This window comes from Aptenodytes patagonicus, chromosome 25, assembly GCF_965638725.1.
Source record: "Aptenodytes patagonicus chromosome 25, bAptPat1.pri.cur, whole genome shotgun sequence".
Lineage (NCBI taxonomy): Eukaryota > Metazoa > Chordata > Aves > Sphenisciformes > Spheniscidae > Aptenodytes > Aptenodytes patagonicus.
In genome coordinates, this window is record NC_134973.1 from 4,050,885 (window position 1) to 4,072,232 (window position 21,348).

General features: G+C 37.0%; 1 protein-coding gene across 9 annotated transcripts in view; it reads left to right on the forward strand.

Annotated features, from left to right (window-relative positions):
• MYO9B (myosin IXB) overlaps positions 1 to 21,348 on the forward strand; it is a 45,688-nt gene that overhangs the window by 3,493 nt on the left and 20,847 nt on the right. For 8 of the 9 annotated variants that reach the window (XM_076359622.1, XM_076359621.1, XM_076359626.1 and 5 more), the window contains 10 exons: positions 3,059 to 3,167; positions 6,403 to 7,296; positions 15,355 to 15,449; positions 17,166 to 17,228; positions 17,355 to 17,454; positions 17,603 to 17,703; positions 17,926 to 18,055; positions 18,531 to 18,620; positions 18,853 to 18,969; positions 19,256 to 19,390. In XM_076359622.1, the coding sequence (XP_076215737.1) occupies positions 6,460 to 7,296; positions 15,355 to 15,449; positions 17,166 to 17,228; positions 17,355 to 17,454; positions 17,603 to 17,703; positions 17,926 to 18,055; positions 18,531 to 18,620; positions 18,853 to 18,969; positions 19,256 to 19,390 (1,668 nt within the window). In that variant the 5' untranslated portion in view covers positions 3,059 to 3,167; positions 6,403 to 6,459. The remainder of the gene's footprint in view (positions 1 to 3,058; positions 3,168 to 6,402; positions 7,297 to 15,354; positions 15,450 to 17,165; positions 17,229 to 17,354; positions 17,455 to 17,602; positions 17,704 to 17,925; positions 18,056 to 18,530; positions 18,621 to 18,852; positions 18,970 to 19,255; positions 19,391 to 21,348) is intronic. The other variant, XM_076359623.1, reaches the window with a different exon arrangement.

Below are 21,348 nucleotides of genomic sequence, written 5' to 3' on the forward strand. Positions count from 1 at the left end.
GTGTTGTAAATTTGCATGCCCCATTCAGAACTACTCCTTTTGGAGTAGAAAAAGCCAAGAGCTTTTAGTTAAAGAAAACCAAGGATCTAAAGTTGTTTAGTCCAGCAGAATTTTTTAAGACCAAGAAAAATACTGAAGTGTTACTAGAACACTAAGCAATTTTCAGGTAATCTACAAATGTCTGGAATACTGGAAAAAAATTAAAATTATTTATGCTCAACTAACAGCAACTGTATGTCCTTATGACATGAGGTAAGACAAGAGTTGAGGCCTTTGCCTTACCTGTAATGCACAGTTAATTGTGGAAACTTTAGGGTGTCTCTGTAGCCTATTTTGCTGGAAATTCCTTGCTTTGGAAATCAAAGTCATAGCTGAATATTTTTGAAATTGCTAAATGTTTTCAATTTGCTCAGACAGATGGGTCTCTTTTGGGGATGGTCATTGGTGGTTCTGGTATTCAAGAACATTAGAGGTCAAGTACTCGTGATATGTTTGTACTTTTGTGTTAAAAATTACTTGATGAACAATGGGAGAAACTTGAATCTTTCAGTTTGAGGAATGCAGCACTGGAAATGTATGTGAAAATGTAAAGAACTGGAATATTTTGAAGTTCATCCTCAACAATTTTGCTGTAATGGTAGCTTTCCTTTTTTAGCTTCGCTATGATTCATTGACTAAATATGTGGCTTCAAATTATGGCCTTATTTAAACTAAACAGCTACCCTGCGCTGATTGGGGCGAAGTTCTCTTCTAGAATTTTACTACGTTATTAACTGGACAATGTTGGCTTTAATGCATATTAAAAAGTTAATTGGCTTAATGGAGACTTGAAAACACTTAGAAAATACCATCAAAATTACCATATAGAATTGGAATTTTTGGTTTTCTATTTCTATTAACATTGAGCAAAAAGTAAAATTACAGATTGATGACAGTTTATGTAGCCTACTGCATTTCTTCTACAAAGTATTGAAGTAGTTACCTGGAATGTTGCCCTACTCAGCGATTTAAGTGGCAAGTATAATCAGTCCTCCAGCGATGGACTAAATAGTACAGCCCCATGTTCACTTAGATTATTGTTTGGTAAGCCCAGTGGATTTTTTTTTTTATAAGCAAATGAAAGTACTAATTGATAGGTAAGAGAAAAATAAATATGGCATTAGACTGTTGCCTTGTAAGCTCGTTGTGTTAGTGCTATTAACAAATACACTGTTTGTAGAACTTGCAAAGGATGGGGTAGGGGAAGGTAACAAAATCCTGAAAAGAGATTTTTAGATTAGTTAGACTTGCTTCCATTTTTCTAGACCTGTTAGAATTATCCTTCTAGGATAGTTGAGTAAAGGTGGCCTGTAACTGGTACCTTATATTTAACTCTGACTAGCACCATTTCAGATTTACTTCTCTTCAGTCTCACTTGAAATAAATACCATTAAATTGGGTATGTTATACTGGCACAATGAAACCACTGTCTCAAGGGTGCAAATCGTGTATCACTATATCCTTTAAGACACTGATCCCATGCAGCTGTTGGCATGTTCTCATGCCCACAGAAGTAATACAGTCTTGTATTACTTGAATATACAAGTCTTGTTTTGAATAAAAGGTTAGAATCAAAAGCTTTGCATGTCTGACTGTTTTGTCTTGCCCAGCTTGCCTAACTCTGTGTTTGTATCTGTAAAACAGGACTGTGGTGAAAAATAATGCTTTGCTGTGTTTTGTAGATGCTGACGACTGTCCTTAGTAAATTTTAAGTGCTGTGAAGATGTATACTTGTGCTACAAAAGGCTTATGAAAAGTAAAACATTTTAAGGAAAACAGGAAGGAGTCTGAATGTGAAGTCTAAAATTAGTTGATGTGCACCTAGTGCCAGCTTCTGTCTCCCACTCATTAAATTCTCTAACGCACAGCTTTGGTTTTTTCCCCATGCATTGGAAAGAAGCTTCTTATAAGAAAGGGTATTGAAAGAAATTGAGGTAACTTTGCAGAATTTCCATCTATAGAAAGAACTCAACAGTGGTGGTTAGGCTGCTGTTTTCCTGAGTTTGCTGTTTTGCATGCTGACCAGTATGGTTGCATTATTACCTTCTACTCTTGTATTTCTCCTTTTTTGCCAGTATTCTCTGCACCTGAATTCAGGCTTGTGCTTGACAATGTGATGAGCCAAATTACATTGAATAAATATTTCAATTGCTTAAAAATTTTCTAAGTAATTAGAGATCTTAAAATTAGAAGGAATCATTGTAATCATCTGTTCAGACCACTCGACATAAATGAGAGGGTGGTACCTAATTAACTTTTCTAATTAAGAGGCACATCTGTAACTGGGGACTGGCTGATTTTCTAAAAAGAACTTTAGCAATCAGGCCTCATCGTTAGTGTCAGTTAAGTTTTTGCAGTGTAGGGTAGCCTTCTGGTGACACTTATGTCTTATGTTAGCCTGAGTTTGTCTAGCTTTGAATTCCAGCCACTGGCTTGTGTTATAGCTTTGTCCTCCAGACTGGTGATTGTTACCAAACTCTAGTTCCCCATGCAAGGACTTAAACTGATATCAGTCTCCTCTGTGTGTTTCTCATAGACAAAGCTTCTAGAGTATTTTGATGTGAGGGGGTATTTTCGAGCAGATTTTTTTGTTGTTGTTGCTGTTCTTATCTCAGCTTCTTAATTGAATTTTGGATATATTCTAGATGCAGTATTGGTCACGTACCTTCTGAGTACAAGGGTAATATGGCTGCCTAACTAAATATTCATTTGATGTGTATCTGGTAATTACATTCACTGTCATGCTTGCGGTGTTATATTAGAATACCATGTTTAAATGATAACCCGCTATGGTTTTCAAGCTTATTTCAGGATAGCTCCTATTCCATCCCTCTGGTATGGATTGTTTCTTGGATAAATTTGAAGTTATATATCTATAAACTGAGCTGAATTTTTTTTAGCATATGTTTTCTTGCTCTTATACTACTGAACTGTATAACTGATCTAGCTTGTTGATTACTTACTGCCTTCTCAATCTCTCTGATACATTCTTTATCAGTAACTCTTTTCTTTCTTTTAGAACCATCATGAAAATGTTTACTGTGCTGCCAGGAATCAGCTTCACTAGACTCTAATTCTCCAGTTGCTTGATGATACCCTGTCCTTAGTTGAATACTGGGACTCATTAGGTAACCAACTTACAATTTGTTCGGTGTATGCTCTTTTGCTTTTATGTTCTGATTTGTTGCTTGAAATATTGTTTAGTATGAAGTCAGAGGTATACCAAAGTCTGTGTCTCTTAGAGCAGTATTATCAAAGAAACTTGATATCCTGTCGAAGAAAATTACAAGTAGTTGGAGACCAGTAGGTTTTCCTCAAACCTCTGCTTGTAATGACTAGATATTCTTATTCTGATTCACGGATAGAAGAACTTAAGCATCGAGTCCCAGAAGAAATAACATATGTAATGCATTTTCAGGTAAATAAACTGTAGGTAACAAAAGCAGAATTGGTTAAAAGGAATTAACAGTAATTGGGTGCTACTCTTCCTTAAGTGACTTTTAGAATTTAATTTTTTTCTTCTTAAAGCCTCATAATCAGGATTAAATTATTCAAAATAGCATATCTGTTTTAAGTTGTTGAGTGAAAGAGCAGTCTTAAAGCTCAATGCTGTTGAAAGCAAGCAAGTAGTGTCTGGATTTCATATCTGGTTAAAATGGGGCAGTGTTATGCTGTCTTTCTGTTTACTGCTGATGTGACTGTACATTGAAATCATGTTTCAGCAAGTTCTTTCTACTGTAGATTATCTCCCAAATCATTCTTACAGAGTGATGGATGCCTGCTTGAACTTCCATCAAGTTGTATGATGACTGCATAATTTAGGAATCTGTGTGTAGCATAAATACATTAAGGTTGATGCCTGCATGTTGCTTTGTCAGAAATCTGTTTTCTTCAGGATAAGAGGTCTTTCTCTTTCTAGTTTTTCAGTCGTACACACCTGAGCAGACACTACCAGCTATCACATTGCTGCTTATTGTAATTGGCTTGGGTTTTTCACCAGTGGAGAAGAGGCCATCTGTGTTCCGGTTTCTTTGGAAAGTATAATATGGGAGTCTTGGTAGCTGACATGAGATGAGGTTAGGAAATGTATATTAGTAAAGTCAGAGGTCAGCACCTAGGTTCAGCTCTTCTGTGTGGCCAAAAAGTTGGTCCCACGTTTCTTAGGGTGCTGTTTTGGCAAAAATGCTTACTGAGGGGACTTCCTCTATCGTATCAGACTGAGAGTCTGAAACTAATTGCTGGGGGAAAAAAAAAGGAAGTCTGCACAAGACTGTCTCCTTTGAACTGGCTGGCTAACTTGAGAGGAAAATGGTCACTGTTCTTTTTTTTCCTGTCTGTGCTCCAGATTCATCTTCCCCATGAGCAGCAGTCTACTGTAGATTCTACTATATGTTAAGGTGTTTGAGCTTCTATAGATTAAGAATGCTTTACACTTGCATAATTACTTCAAAGGTACTTCAGACTTACTAGCTACTGGTCAGAGATAATTACAGGAAACAGAGAGGGGACTTTAAGCTTACTGGTCCATCCTTCTGTATGACCAAGTTCTTGCAATAAGCTGCTCTTAATGAACGAAGAATGAAATTTAACAGGGCAAAAAAACATTCTCGGAGGGATCATACAGCTTGACCAGAGATGTGCTTGTGGTTTGTCTTGCTGTCTGTGGCTTGCTCAGCCTTCCTTTTGATGAGTAGCCACTAAAAATGATCCGGCTTGCATAACAACGTCTTCTGTAAGCTTACTATTCAGAGCTCCCTCAAAGCACAGTTCTCTACTCTGAGACCGTTCATGAGGCAGAACTATGTCATATGTTTCTGTGAAGTGATTCATTACTTGCAGTGGAAGTGGCAGCTTCCAACTCTACTGATTTTAATTCGAAATGATTGCTCTCTGTGACCCTTACGCAAGTTCCTGTGCAGTTGTTTAGTGGTAAAAAGCAACTTCATTGGCATTTCTCTGCCTTTTTTTTTTTTAATATATGTTCAACATGTAAGTGTATCATTTTAGAATACTTTTTTCTTGAAACAAAAATTGAACTGCTATTCTGGGTAGGAAGTTCAAACAGACTGTTAAAACAAAGGGGGTACTTCATTATCCTTCTCCTTTTACTACCCATTGATAAGCTAATAAACTGTTGAACTAAAGCAACATAAGCAAACCTAGTCCTGGTGATCTGGGTGTACCAGATTGCAGTTGTGAGGAAAAATCACTGGCAAAGGCACAGAATGTTACTTAGTCTAGAGGTGTGGACTTAGTAGACTCAGCAGTAAGGAGGAGGTTGATTTCCATGAGGTTGATGTTAGGTTGAAGATAGATTGCTGGCCTGCATCAGGGATGAAGGGAGGAAAAAGCAATCAGAATGAATGATTTTTGGAGACTCATGCATGAGGTTCCTGAAACCCAGTGAGGAAGGAGTTGATGTGATAGATACAAAGGCTTGTGAATGAAGTGGTTATTTTGGATCTTGTTAGCTGAACTGAAAAGTAGTTGCAATAAGACTAATTTTACTTTGTTGCCTAAAATGGAAGATAAAAAGTGTGTTCAAACGTTTCTGTAGCAAGGATGTGGTTCACTCAGGTGAAATTAGCAGTCTCTTGTCTGGGTGAGTTATGCATGTTCAAGAAATCACTACGGTGTGCAGGGTTAGAAGGAGTTGACAGCAGTATTTGCACTGGTCAGCTATAGGCACTGTTTCCTTAAAGTTGAGTGGGGGTAAATACTGTACCTATCTTGTATCTTTCATGAAAAGAGGTCAATTGGGGGAAACACAAAAAATGTGTGGATCTTGGTGTCAGAATTGTCTTCCTCCTTGCAGCTATGCACTGCTCCTTCTGCCATAGTACATGGCTGCTCTAAACTGTCACTACTGATTTCAGAAGTGATCAAACTCTGTTTCTACCTCACGCTGCTTGTGCAGCTTTAAGGGAGGGTTTATGTGGGAGGATGAATAAATGTTTGCGTAGCCATACAGTGAACCAGATCAGGGAAATTATCTGGGTTAAAACTAACCTGGGGAAACAAGGAAGTTTTAATTTTGACATTTCTCCTGGTTCAGTTTGCTTTGTGGCTGTATGAATGCTTGTGCTGCCATAACAAGGAGGAAGGGATGGCATGAGAATAGAAGGAAGAGTGAAGAGAGGATAGATACTGTGGCAGCTATCCATTCCACAGGATAGGCTAAGCAGACTGTTTGAAATAATGTCATTGATGTGCATAAATAGTGCATTTGTTCTTTAATAATTTGACTATTTAATAACTTTATTCTCATCCTCCAGAAAACAATACCTTGCCGTAATACCTCTTGTACGTATTTTTTTAACACCTGACTTTTTTCTTTTTTCTTTTTTCTTTTTTTTTTTTTAGACGATGGGCACTGCATATTAAGCAGGGGTGGAAGACTGAAGCCCATTTGGGGACAGAATGAGTTTAAAAGATGCTGACAGTGCAGTTTGCCAGGCAAAGGCAGCCTATAATCTTCATATTTACCCCCAACTCTCAACAGAAAGTGCTCCCTGCTGCAAAGTGACTGCAACAAAGGACAGCACATCTTCAGATGTCATCAAGGATGTGATTAATATCTTAAACTTGGATGTCTCGAAACATTATGTGCTCGTGGAAGTGAAAGAATCAGGTGGTGAAGAATGGGTACTTGATATAAATGATTCTCCTGTTCATAGAGTTTTACTTTGGCCTCGTCGTGCTCAGGACGAGCATCCGCAGAAGGATGGGTACTACTTTCTTTTGCAAGAAAGGAATACTGATGGGACCATCAAATATGTCCAGATGCAATTGCTTTCCAAGGAGACAGATGCTCGGCGATTGGTTGAAAGGGGTTTTCTTCCGTGGCATCAGGAGGACTTTGATGACTTGTGCAATCTCCCCAACTTAACGGAGACAACACTCCTAGAGAATCTCAAATGCCGCTTTCTAAAACACAAAATCTATACTTACGCAGGAAGTATTCTGATTGCAATTAACCCCTTCAAGTTCCTGCCCATTTATAATCCTAAATACGTCAAGATGTATGAGAATCATCAGCTTGGGAAGTTGGAGCCTCATATTTTTGCCATTGCTGATGTGGCTTATCACACAATGCTTAAAAAACATGTTAATCAGTGCATAGTTATATCAGGTGAAAGTGGGTCTGGGAAAACTCAAAGCACAAACTTCTTAATTCACTGCCTCACGGCACTGAGCCAGAAAGGGTACGCAAGTGGTGTGGAGAGAACTATTCTAGGAGCTGGACCAGTTCTGGAGGTAAGGTTATGCTAAAATTGCCTTCTGTGAAAATTGTTTCTTGAAAACGTCAAGTAACTGCTGTTGGATAGTACTTTTGAGAGTCACCACTTTGGTTTAGGCTTTAAATATCACTGGGCTGCATTGGTGCCTGGCTGTGTTGCTCGACTGCTTCTAATTGATTTTCCTTAATTCATCCTTCCGTTCAGTTGACTTCCTGTTGCTTTTAATTTATAGTTGACTTAACTTTCCACCACTAAACACTAATATTCTGGGACAGAGGTTACCTGTGTTTTCCATCTTAAAGTTTTGATGACATTTGAATCAAATCGTGTTTTCATAAAAAGATTGTTCCACTGAAACATTAACTGCTTAGTGTAATCATGCCTTTGTGTGTAAGCATGTCCTGTGGCATTTTTATGAACTCACTTTTTGAGGGAGTTCTTTCCTTTCTACAGTTGTTTGTTTTGAAGAGAGTAACATTGTTAGTTGGGGAGAAAGTGCGAGTCGGTTTTGGCTTTTAATTACTACAGCATTTCCAACAGAAAGCAAAACTAAACACGTGAGAAGGAGGGGGTACAGCTGTCCTGCCGTTACCTAATGCAAGGCAAAACTTAAACTGATCTTTTAGTCTTCAGCCTCTCCCTTTTACTGTCTCAACTGAAAGGAACAACTCTGAAAGCTTGGATGGATGTAATGGTCACCCGTTACAGCAAGGAGATTGAATGTGGCCATTGTAATTTTTAGGTTTAAATATTCTCAAATGTAACAACACTTTCATTTAAAAAAAAATAATTTTTTTTAAGCTTTTAGATAAAATGTGAAAAAGCAATGAAGTTAAACTTTAAAATGTGTTACATTTATAAATGTGGTTTGAAAGCTTTTCTGTAAAGAATGAGGAATATATGCAAGTTCTTTTTTGGCTTGCTTTCTGCTGCTTGAAAGAAGAAGTAAAATTGTTTGAGGTTTGTTGGTTGCTGGAGTTCAAGTTTGCAGCTCTAAACAGAAAACAGGAAGGGGTCACTGTGGAAAGCACTGTTTGATCAGCTGATCTTTCTGCCTTTGATAAAATTAACTGTTTCAGACCCTAGTCTACCGGATGTGATACAGCTGTGTCAAACTAGGTAGAGATGTGAAACCTTGTGTTGCGGTTTGGCCATTGAATGAGAAATTCACATATCCCTAGATTCAAAATTAAAATGAATAATGTTGCTGGAGTCACAGGTGAATGTTGTGTATGTCCGGGAATGTTCATGAAGAGACGTTTGTGATTTTCTACAGTAAGATTGGTTGTCATAACTACTGCAACTTCTTCAGACTTCCACTGAGCATTTAGTATTGCATTTCATGAGAAGATAATCTTGCTAGCTAGAAATATGCTGACCAATTGAAAGCTTAGCCTGCAAACTTGCCAAATGGATTCTAACGTGACTGTTGGAGTACATATTGTCTAAATTGTGAGGCTCTTTTCTGAAATTCTTAGGGAAACTTCTTGCTCTGCCTCTTTGAGGGTGTTTGTCAGTCGCAAGTTGATTCAGGATAAACTTGTCCTCCCAAATATTGCAAAAGATAAAGGGCTTTGTGACAACTAAATATAAAAAAAGTAGGAACATCTGAATCCTGAAATGTCTTTCAGAATTGAATATACATTTTTATATTAAAAATACTATTCATTGACTTGAAATTATGGAGAAAGAAACCTTTTTGAAACTTGCAGAGGCTGAGATTTGTCCAGGCTGAAATAAATCACTGGGGTACCTATGATTTTGGCACAACTCTAAGGTAGTGGAAATACACTTCTCTGTTTACATAACTTCAGTGCACATCAAAAAGTGATGCTATGGTAGGTTTAGAACATAGAGAAGTAAAATCAAACTATCCTACTTTGGGTACTGCAGAGCGGATTCAGTGGACAGTGAAGCTTCCATGTTTCCCAATATGGAAGAGCACAAGAGCACAATTGCTCTTCTGCAATTCCAGTCACTAAGTGTAATTTTAAAAAAAAACAAGTAAAATCTTGCTCTTGGAGAGGAATGCATAGGAAGCTTGCTTTGCTTTGTGGAAGTTAAACTGACGACAAACTCTTCTGTTAGAGGTGGTCACTTCTAAATCCAACTGTGGTGACTCATTTGGGTTTTTACTTAAGGGAACTGAAGTGGTAAAAGGGAATTTTTCTTGAATGGACGTTTCAGGGGATTTTTTACATGAACAGTTTTGTACTGTGCCTAACCTATTTGAGAATGTTCTGTTTAATTTTGAAGTTTTATTTTGAGTCCTCATGGAAGATGAAAATGTACTCTTGACTGAAGTCTGTTTCGCTGACTTCTGTGATGTAGAAGTTGGTTGCATTTTGGCTCAGAACTTCCCCTTTTTAGTGACCTCTTATTTTCCTGACACCTAAGTAAAATGTGTCTGTTTATAGGTTGACCTTTTGTAAAAGTTCAAGGAGTTAAATATTTCTAGCACAGAGAAGTGAGCACTGTTAGTGTGTTATGGAGATGGATTTATAACTCTATCGTTGCATACTTAGTGAACCTGGAAAAATTTTTCTTACTGAATCCTGTTTCTATGTTGGCTAACTAATCTCTGTTCAAATGTGTAGGTAACTTGAAGATAAACTATTCTTAATATTTTAGCTCCTTGTTCACAGTTTCTAGACTTTGAAGAATGGAGTTATAGCTGTACCATGAAAGGAGATTTGACCTTAAATGTTGCTTGATATTACCTTCTCAAACATCTGAGAAATGAAATACGTGATACTGAGACAGTGTAGTTAAAAATTAAACATGGTGCTAGCACAATTGCTGTCACATGCGCTAGTGAAAGGAAAGCTGGTCATGGGTTAGTCTCTGATCCGCAGATGCTTCTTGCTCAATCTCAGCACCACAGTCCGAGCTGTTGATAAGATTCCTTGTTGGGGATCTAATAAGCAGAGGTAACCTGCACTATTTCTGATTACGTTTGGCACTGCTTGCAGCTTTCTAGAGAAAAGAATCCGAAATGCTGGCTGCTTCCATGGGACAGTGGTGCTTCATCACAGCCTAAAGCTGTGTTTTGTGCTGGTTTTTAACAGTTCACGAGACATACAGTTGCCTTAGCTGTATAAGAATTGCTCTCAGATGTTTTTTTTTTAATTGTTTCTCCAGGCTAACATAGATGATCTATAGTGAAGAGCAGTTTCTTTAAAACTGGTAGGAAGATAAAGATAGGCTGTTTTAAGATACTCCTGACTTTTTCATCCTCTTCTAAATTTAGTGATTAAAGTATAGTTCCCTGACTTGGAGTTTTGCCTTCTTGTATTGACTGTTAAGTTCAGTTTACTTACGGTTGAAGTCATAAGAAGGAATTTACATTTGAGAACTATTATTTGGATCAAATTGGGAATAGTGAATCAAACCTTTGTTTGTCTTATGGAGTCTTGAACAAGATAAGGGCGTATGGAAACGTTTAATTAAGAAGTTTCCAAGAAATTTGTATTTTCCTTTCATCAGGGAAAAATGTCTTAAAATGCATGTTTCAGATATAAAATACGCAGTGTGCAATCTAAGACTCTGAACTTATTTTGGTAGACCTAAAGTTAACTTATCAGATTCTTCAAGCCAATTAATTTAGTAAAGTGGCAGAAAATTGAGCAAGGGGATGGGAGCATGTGGTGAGGGACGTAGTAAGAGGGAATTGGAGCTTCCTCTTCTGGCAGCAGCAAAGCTCCTGTTGGTTTGCTGTCTGTTGTTAAACCCAAGATACTAATACAATTTATTACAGAAGTTATTTTCTTAGTGTGCTGAAAGTTCATTTCCCTCTGAAGTAGAAGCTGAGGAGCGGCGGGACAGATGGAAATACTGGGGTTGTCATATCTTTTTCATGTATAATTTTGAAAAGCGTTGCTTATTTCCATTTGGATGTGTTCTTGAAGATTTCTTAATGGCACTGAACCATTCTTTGAAAAGAATTAAGGCCCAAATAAAATGGGAAATCCAACAAGAAGCATTCATTAAGTGGCCTTCTGAAGAAGGCAGTTGTGAATATGAATTAATTATTATTGACAGCACAGTCAGGTGGGTATGGGGATGAGATTTTCTAGAACTCAGCGTATTGAAAAGCTTGTTAAATTTCATTGTAGAAAATGAGTAGAAAAATGTAGAAAAAACAGAGTAAAGCAATTTGCTGTCAGCTCTGTTTTCATTATTACAGTCCCGTTGTGCTTGTGGTTTTGGTATAAGATGGACTTAAGCTGAGTGGTGCTTCAACTCTGGTTTTCATTTGTATTTGCCATAAAAATCTGCATATATATTTAGTGGGTGTAGTCTGTTCTATTTAAGGGAAAGTAGTTGTTTTGAGGCTATTATCTGCATGTGTTTGTTTTAAGAATCATAATCAGAGGAGGAATGGAACTTCCTTTTTCCATTTGGTTGGATGTTACTAGGGTTTTTTTGGTAGAAATGTGTTGTTGCATACTTCTCCCTGCTGCACACATCTTTTGGGGAAAAATCACCTTGTCCTTTATACAGTCTTATGTGGATTGCTTAGACTTCCCTAGGACATCATACAGAGTTGCAAAATTACCCTGAACACCACTGCAGCTTCTGTATTAATGAGTGAATATTTTGCAGCATGTTTGTGAAGACCACTACTAAACCGAGTTCAACTCTGAAGCAGGCATTTCCTCTTCCAGGGTGCGTAATTTGAGTCTTTGATGTCATTTGGCACATTAAAAGATTGGTCTGTGCAGTGGTGGTTCTGCCGTGGATTAGACTGGTTTACATAGAAACTCTTGATAGCTTTTTCAGATTTTGGCAATTCTTATGAAAGAAGTAAGTGAGAGTTTTAATTGTGTTCCTGAGGTAGATGATAGGAGCATGCGTGTGGTTTGGGGTTTTCTTTTTACAGCAAATAAAAGGAGAATTTGGCATTTTCCAAATACTTTTAAATCTGTCATTGTTGTAGGAGTTTTGAGTAGCAGACTCCAGTTTATGCCTCTTGCATTCCAAGGTAAGAGAATGGGTTGGATGACTTCCTGACTCCCAGAATAGGCTATCCCGACTGATTCCTGCTGGCCTTGGTCTGCTATTTTTGACTCACACTCTTTTTATATAGCTAGTGTTCTGCATTGGAGAGATTTAGTTTTAGTTTTTCGTTTTTACCTGTCTGCATGGACTCACAAGGGAAAACAGTAAATGGGTTTGGTTATACAGCTGATTATTTCTCTTTAGCTGACATTGTCTCTTGTCCCCTCACATCTTCTGAATTTATTTTGTAAAGGTGTAGGTAGCTCTCTGCAAAGGCAAACCAGGGAGATATTTCAGTTGAATTTGAGCTATGTATAGAGTACCTGGCTATAATTATCTGTGAAAGATGCTTTCCATGCAGAGCAATGGCTAGGTAATACGGGAGCTTAATTCTTATCTGTAATCCTTTTTTTGTAGGATAAAGCTACAGTAGGTTAAAGATATCTAGCTGCTAAATACCAAAATATTTAAGATTTCAAGTTTTTGCACCTTTCTGATTTTAGGCAGGAATGTCACTTCTTATATAGTTAACTCGTCAAAGTATATTGAAGAATATGGTAGCAGTGATTAGAGTTTAAAGTTTACATGTTTAAATGTTACCAAAAAAAATTCCCCACCCAAAATGTTAAGTGACTTGGAATGTTCTTTAAAAAGTTGTAGATGTTAAAGGCTCTTATGAGACAACCATTCAGTACATGAAAACTTTCCTAAAAACTGATAATATTAGATCAGCTTTTAAGAATTTGCTGTATGCTTTGGCTAAATACCAGACACATGAGATCATAAGAGCCTTTAGTTTTAAACTGTATTCATTGCTGACATGAGTAATCACTAAGAAACGTTTTTCAGGAAGCCTGGGTTATGGGATTTCTTAACTCTGTAATGCCAAAATATTTATTATTAAAAAAATAACATGGCAAATTTAGCTATACTGTGTTTTGGTTTCCTGAATATATCTCGTAAACTGATAGTTAACTGGTGGCTTAAGTTAGAAAACTTTCTAAAAAGTTCTTCTGGAATCGATTTGCAAGTCCGCTATTCTGCCGCCTGGCAAAGTTCACTATAACAGATTTCTTAATACACTAAATGGGAAGTTGGATGGTGTTCTTCAGAGAGCCACAGTCAAGCCACTGTCGGTGGGAGAGGAATAGGTTTTTTGATTTACGAAGCAGACAATTTGCTGTGCTGATGTTACTGGACTTCCCCTTTCGGTTTGGCAGTGTTTGGTAACTGCAAGGAGTTGACCTGGATTTTATGCATACATTAATATGCATGTGTATGCAAAATGGGCTCTAAAAAAAAAATCTGGGTGATAACTTGTTGGATAGTAGCTACAAAAAGATATTGATGACTCTGGTCAATGCTTGCTTTGAAAAATCCGAGTGGGGATGCTGTTTGCATTATAAATCACATAGCATGGTCTCTAGAAATTAGAAGGCTGAACTCAGTCTCAGTCATGTATAAGCACTGCTGGACACAAATCCTCTCTCTTTAGAAACCCATTGACTTTTCTGAAGTTACAGCAGAGTCACCCTGTGGGTTTTCACACTGCACAGGAAGAGCTCCTCTAGCTTATTCCTTTAGGTCAGAAATAACCGTTGCCTGAAGAATTATGGACATTCTCCCAGTTTATAAGAAGTTTCTCGGATTCTCTGAATGCTAGGCAGCTGGCAGTAGAAATCTACTTGTAAGAGAGCTTTGAGAACCTATTTTGGAAATAGTGATACAGGTGTGACACTGCAGTGCAGCTGCAACCCTTAAGGTAGTTTGAAAAAAACAAAAAAAAAAGAGAAGGGAAGAGGTCAATAAACAGACAATATGACTGTCATGAAAACAGTACACCCCTAGGATATACACCATAATTGGGCAGTTTTATGTATAAACAGTTTAGGTTTATGTTGTGTACAGTATTCACATGTCCATCATTCTCCGGATATGTGTGTGTGTGTGTGGAGGAAGAGGGTGGCATTTTTGTGAAATCATTCCACGAATGTTCTATATTAGGGGAGGCGGATTTCCTAATGGAGCCCTTAATTGCTTGGAGCTTTAAGAGGAAATATCTGTGTCAGGAATTGCTGGTGATAGTCTACACCGAGCGGTGTATTTTTCCAAACAATTGCATTCTACACAGGGTTTCTCCTCTACATGCTGGATTGCCTCCTGCACGTTAGAAGGATGACAAGTTTCTCTTAACCTGAGAACGCATAGTTAAGAGTTGATAAAGTTAAGGACATTCCCAATATCTAATATCTACTGGACTTTTAGATGTAATAAGTTATCTTTATAGTTCTCAAGTGTGGCTCATGCAGAGGATATTTTGTTATGTGTGTACTAGCAACTATCAGAGGGCTCATGATACAGGCAGAAGTATTAAAGATGCACAGTTAGGATTTATGCCATACCTGTTTTTTCCCCTTTCCTAACACCTTGTAATGAAGCTACATTTTTTGGTGTTGCGTAGCGGAGTTAGCTGGCTAATGAGTATGACATGGTTCTGTAAATAAAAGTTTTCCTGTTTGTCTTTTTCCTGTTTTTTTGAATACACAACTTTGAAAATTCATGGGCTAACTTTATAAATGAGACCTTAATGTTCTGTTCTCACTTAAAGAAAAATTGGCTTTATTGTGAAATTTTTGAGTGGGAGCAATACATTAGGGAATAGGACGTAGTTTGTGGCTATTCTATGGGAGGGGCAATTTCATGGTAATTGTGCTGTCATCTTCCTACTGAACATCCTCTCTCAGGTCATAATTGTTAGTGATTGAAGCTGATTTGCGCTCTCTAGCCGTGATTACCTTTCCTGTACTCTTAGAAATATCTAAATGTATTATTCCCCTCCCTCAGTCCCTCAAACATTATTGCATGAGGCAAAGAATAAATGTATATATATCTGTGAGGAACAGTGGAGGCTTCCTAAGCTGCCTTTTTGGTATCTGTATGCTGCCATTTCCATCATACTTCGAGTTTATACTGCAGGCTAACAGGAAGCTGAACAATGAACAGAAGAGCTTGAAAAGCTATGTGTTGGCATATTTCGTTTAATTGAAAATTAACTCATTTTGCTTTATTACAGGCATTTGGAAATGCAAAAACAGCACATAACAATAACTCCAGTCGTTTTGGAAAGTTTATTCAAGTCAACTATTTAGAGAACGGTATTGTCCGAGGGTAAGTACAGTATGAGGTTCTTCTGGGGTTGATCCCTGTGCTTTTAGGAATTGGTGAAGACTCTGTTGTACATAGAATGCTGCCTTATTGAGGCTCTTCTCATGTGAGAATAGCTTGCCACTGTGGAGTTTTCAAGACTCTCTAACTGAGCCTTGTGGAATAATCAGGTGATGCGTAATATTCTTACCCTGCTGTACAACCATACCAGGTTAAGAATTCGACTGCTGCTGCATCTTTACCTTCATGCTAAATAAAGGCTTTTTTCATAACACCCATTGTCCTCTCCATTTTGCAATTAAAAACAGAAGATCTGAATTTTTAAGAGGAGTTGGAGAGAAGTGAAATAGATTTGAGGAAGCCATTTTAAAGAAACAATTTAAACACCAGTTATAGAGACAAAGATGACTATAAAGTTATGATTTTACTTGACGTAATTGAAATTTTGTGCTTCTATCTGAAGGTCAAACATGAAATAGTCTATACCTACATTTATTTTTTTAATATATGATAGTCACAGCCGAGTCTTAGAATTCTATTTATATTTTTCACCCCGTAGTAGATGCTATAATGTCATATTACTGTAGTCCCTCAATATTAATCAAAGATTATACTTTGCTCTTCTTTAATAGTGGGCACTTTCACTTCAAGTGAAGAATTTTGTCCAAAAATTTTCTGTGATATTAGTAATTTGTGTGCAAATACTTCTGTAGTTACTTGTCTAGCATCATGCCGTAAAATAATTTCTTTCAGATTTTGCTTTGTAAAATGCATCTTAAATTTTTAACACTTGTATCTGCAAAATTCGCAGCAGTATGTCACATGTTGTCAAGATGTACCTGTGCTAGTTTAGGTGCAATGCCATAATACATAATATGGCTATGGAATTCTGCCTGAAGCTGAAGCTTGCTGCACTGTGGAGTGTCACTAGCTATCACTAACTTTTGTGCTCCAGCGTGTCTTTCCTTTGGGTCTTTTTTGTGTTTGCGGTTTACAGAATGGCAGTAACATAAATGACTGGGAACTCTGTACTGCATTTGCTTTGAGTGTTATTCTGAATGAAATTGGCATCTTTTCAGATGAAGTCACACTAGCTCAGGAGATTGGTACAATTTGAATACATTTGTTTTGTCTTCAGCATGAGAAAAAACTGCTCAGACTTTGGCCTCATTCATTGTATCCCATGTCAAGGAGTTTAGATTATTATGTAGGAGATTACTTTGTCAAACTGTAAGGGGTTTTCTGTCTGTCTGGCTTCCATTTTAGGCTGACGTGTATACCTTTATAAAAATCTAGCAAACCTGTCAGATTGAGAATCAGACCGTTATCCAGTATATTTTGGGGGTCTTGTAGTCTTTGCATTCCTTGTCAGATAACTGTTAATCTCGGAGCAGATAACAGATTGTTAGCACTCTGCATATCTTGTTCCTTCGTACAATTTTTCATCAGCACTTTTCTAGCTTTGTCTGCCTCTTTCCAGTTACGTCTGCTAAACCCAAGCACTAAAGATAGATGTTTATTGGGTATTTCTCTTTGTTCCAATTACAATACAGTGCACACTGAATTTTTTGGTTTAGATTTGAGATAGTGTCTAAGCTATTCTCTTGTATATTCTAGTGCAGATTTAATTATTTGAACTTTCTTGGCAGTTGCTGTCTGATGTTTTGTGAGGTCTTTTCTTTTGCCCTCATGCTTTTTTCATTTTTTACGGCTCTTCAGGGCTGTTGTTGAAAAATACCTGCTTGAAAAATCTCGTCTGGTTTCTCAAGAAAAAGATGAAAGGTAAGAGATTGTGTTAGTTAACTGTACTAATCATAATCAATGCAAGAGTTTAAGAGCACTTAAAGTATATAGAATAAAAGAAAAATCATTATATTTTCATGAAAGAGGAATGTATTGACTTTATAGGAACTACCATGTCTTTTATTATTTGCTACTTGGAGTCAATGAGGAAGAGCGTAAAGAATTTCACCTCAAGCAACCTGAAGATTATTTCTACCTCAATCAGGTAATCTGTGACAGGGATTTACAAATGCATTGATAAGTGTTGTCTGTCTGTTGTGTTAAAGATGAAAACAAGCAGAACAGATTATGCTTGTTTTCTTGTGATGTTTGGGCTTCGTTCTTTGCCTTTAGTTATGGATCTCTCTTCACAGCATAACTTGAAAATTGAAGATGGAGAAGATCTCCGACATGACTTTGAAAGATTAAAACAAGCCATGGAGATGGTTGGCTTCCTTTCAGCAACAAAAAAACAGTAAGTAGAATCCTTTAAGCTTTTGTTACTGATAGCTAGTTAATGTTTATGAATTGCAATAAACTGTATATAAGTTGGGATCGCATTTAGTCTGGTAGGAAGCAAGGAGAGCTGAGTATTTGAGGGCTTACGGACAAATTCTTGAAGTAGAATTAAGTCTGCTAACCTGTTATAATGACCTCATAAGAAAAATTCTTATAAAATTCAAATTTTCTTCCTTAGGATTTTTTCAATACTTTCAGCTATTCTTTATTTGGGCAACGTTACCTACAAGAAGAAGGCTACAGGTCGTGATGAAGGGTTGGAAGTAGGACCTCCTGAAGTGTTGGACATTCTTTCCCAGCTTTTGAAAGTACCGTATTTCTCTTTAGCTCTAATGTTCGGTACACCTTTTTGTCGTGCTCTACCTCAACTTTTTACTTGAATATCTTGTTGCCCAGTTTGCTATTTCTAGATCTGGTTTGTGGTACTTCCACAACATTTATTTTATGGGAGGGGAAATGGATGAAATTAGTGAAATTATTGGGGTTATGGATGGAATATAGCAAGGAAATAGAATTTGTTTACTCAGTAATCATAGAGCTGAGCAGGAATAAATTTAGTGGAGATTTGTTGTTGGCCACCATCAGGAAACATCTGAATTAATCTAAGCTGAGAATAATTTAAAGAAGTTGAAGAACTTGTAAAGCTATTGATGGATGATTAATGTAGCTGTTGTCAAAGAGTTTGGGCTTCTCTGAGGAAATGGTAATGTCCACTGTTGCTATCAGATGACTCACTGGGGAGTTTGAAGGTGACAGTAACTCTTGTTCTTGCTTGTTTTGAAGGTTAGACGAGAAATTCTAGTAGAAGTGCTAACAAAAAGAAAAACTGTGACTGCTAATGATAAGCTTATTTTGCCATATAGTCTCAATGAGGTGAGTAAAAGAACACTGGTAGAATGACTTTAAATAACAAACGTGCTTTTTTGGATAAAAAAGCTAATATGGTACACTTTCACATTTAGTGAGGGATGTTTGGAAAGTTAAGAGCATTAAAGGAAAACTTTGTTTTTATTTGTATCTGATAGGATTGTAACCTTTGAGTGACACTGGTCTGAAATAGAAATGCCTTTTTTAAACAAAGTTCTGAACATTGTTTCATCTGCAGGCAATAACAGCTCGTGATTCAATGGCAAAGTCCTTATACAGTGCTCTGTTTGATTGGATTGTTCTGCGAATTAATCATGCACTCCTTAATAAGAAGGACATGGAGGAATCTGTTACAGTAAGTTTCTCACAGAAACAAGTCTTTGTAGGCAGTTGTGTATTTAGAGCTAACTGAGAATGCTATAGGTGACATGTTCAGATATCTGGGATAAATTTTGGTTTTTCTGAAGTCCATGGTAAATTTCTTGGCAATATTTAATCATCTCTGTTTTCACAATAGACATAACTGTTAGATATTCAAAATCTGTTAGCATACACTGCAGTGCTTTTTGTAACAGCTAGCTGTTGTGGGTTAAGTCACTGGATGACAGATTGCTTAACTAGATTTCCACATCTTCTTTTAGTGTTTGTCCATTGGTGTACTTGATATTTTTGGATTTGAAGACTTTGAAACCAACAGTTTTGAACAGTTCTGTATAAATTATGCAAATGAGCAGCTTCAGTATTATTTCAATCAGCATATTTTCAAATTGGAACAGGTAAGAAACTAGAGTTGCTGAAACAAAAACTTGTTTTTATCAAGTGCTCGTATATTATGCAACTTAGCCACTATTCTGCAGAATCTAATGGCATAATTTTTACATGTGCTTGAATATATTTCCAAAAGTCTTATTTTTTAATTTCTTGTTTTATTATTGTTTATTATGTTATTGTTTGAAGGTTGCAGCTTTGCTGTATTTAGTGTTCTACGTATACTAATGATAGCAGGGTCTTTCTTCAGAGAGCTAACATTAAGTTTCTGCTTGACTGCAAGAAACTAAAAAGACATTCAGGCAACCCCAGACAGAAGTCAGGTGAAACTGTGAACTTTGAGATAGAAAATCTGTAGGCGAAGTGTTTGTTTCAGGGGTTTTTTGTTGGTGTGGTTTGTTTTTTTTAATGGTAGGTGAGGTGTTTGTTTCGGGGGTTTTTTGTTTGGTTTTTTTAATGGTCGGGAAACAGTTTCTCGTATTTTTGTCAGTTTGTAAATATTTGATAATCAGTCTTTGCTTCTTCCACCTGACTGCATTTAGGGGATACAACTGTATGTTGATATTGGCAGTAGTTCTGAAGTCCTGATATTACTGGCACATGTTGATTTACTTGTTTGCAGATGGTATCATCTTCTTACAGAGTGCTTTGAGTGCTGCAAGAGCTAACAGATCCTGTTTCTAGACTGAGGTTTGGGGGGTTTTTTGTTCTAGACTTGGATTTTTTTCTGGTTTGTGCTAAAACGTTATTCTCAGGTCGCTCTGCTAAAGAAGGAAGTCATTCTGTAATATGTGGTATTTTATCAACAACATGTAGATAACTTTAAACAAGCATTTTAAAGAGAAGAAAATTACTAAACATACAAATTTCATATGTAAACATAATGTTGAGGTCCCTGTTTTATAACTTAGGACAGAAGTGGCTATCCAGGCTAACTAGAGTAAATAGTTACATTGTTTTCTTTTTTCTAATGCCATTTTTCCAAATAAGCGTAATCCTTGAATGACCCATTTCCTGTATCTCTTGCAGCATGAGGGCCCTCAGGGGGGATCTCTGTATCTTTTTAAAGAAAGGCTTTTTTGTCTGTGGAAAATGGCATTTCAGTTGTGTAATGTGGCATGCACACTGTGCCGTCTGTCATTACGCAGACTGAATTCTACCTACTTAAAAATAATCCATTTCTTATCATCATCATCATCATCATCTAGAGCAGTGAAGAGGTGCTCTTTGTCTTTTCTTAAACATAAAACTTATTTACTTAATTTTCTGTGGGATATCTTTTTTTTACATTAGTACCTTATTGTTAGCTTTTTCTGTGGGCATTTACAGCATTAAGAAAAACTGATATTTTGGTTCCATATCTTAATGGGAAGCTTGTCCTGTCAAGCATTTGATGCATTGTCATTTCAGCAGAAGAGCTTCGTATTCTCTTGTCAAAGAGAGCTCCAAATTTTCTGAACCTAAGCAATATACATTGCTTCCTTAGGGAAGTTCTGGTGTTGATGTTGTGTAGGGCTTAACTGCCTGTTTTGAAACTTCTGTTATTTCGTCTGACACTGCAATTTGGAAATTCTGGAACTTTTAATTTTAAATATTTGTCATTTCTCATAATACAAGAACTACGGAAGAGAAAAATAGACTTAAATTCCTCCAATATATGTCTACCTAGGGTTTTAATGCAATGATGTAGATGTAATGTCTAACTCCAAGTTTGTAGACTGCCGATTGCTGGGAAGGCACAGCAAAACATTCTTTTCACTGTTTTGGCTTTTAAATAGTTTTAGCCCAAGCATCCGCTGCTGAGTGACTTGCCTAGGTGGACCTTTGATCTGACCCAATATGCCTGCTGTTCTGTTCTTATTTATAAGTTTTCCTTATTTTTGATTCTGCTGCCTGAACTAATAAACTCAGCTTGCCATAGCTGTTCAAGGATGTCTTTTAAGCACTTAGACCACAAGACATTAAA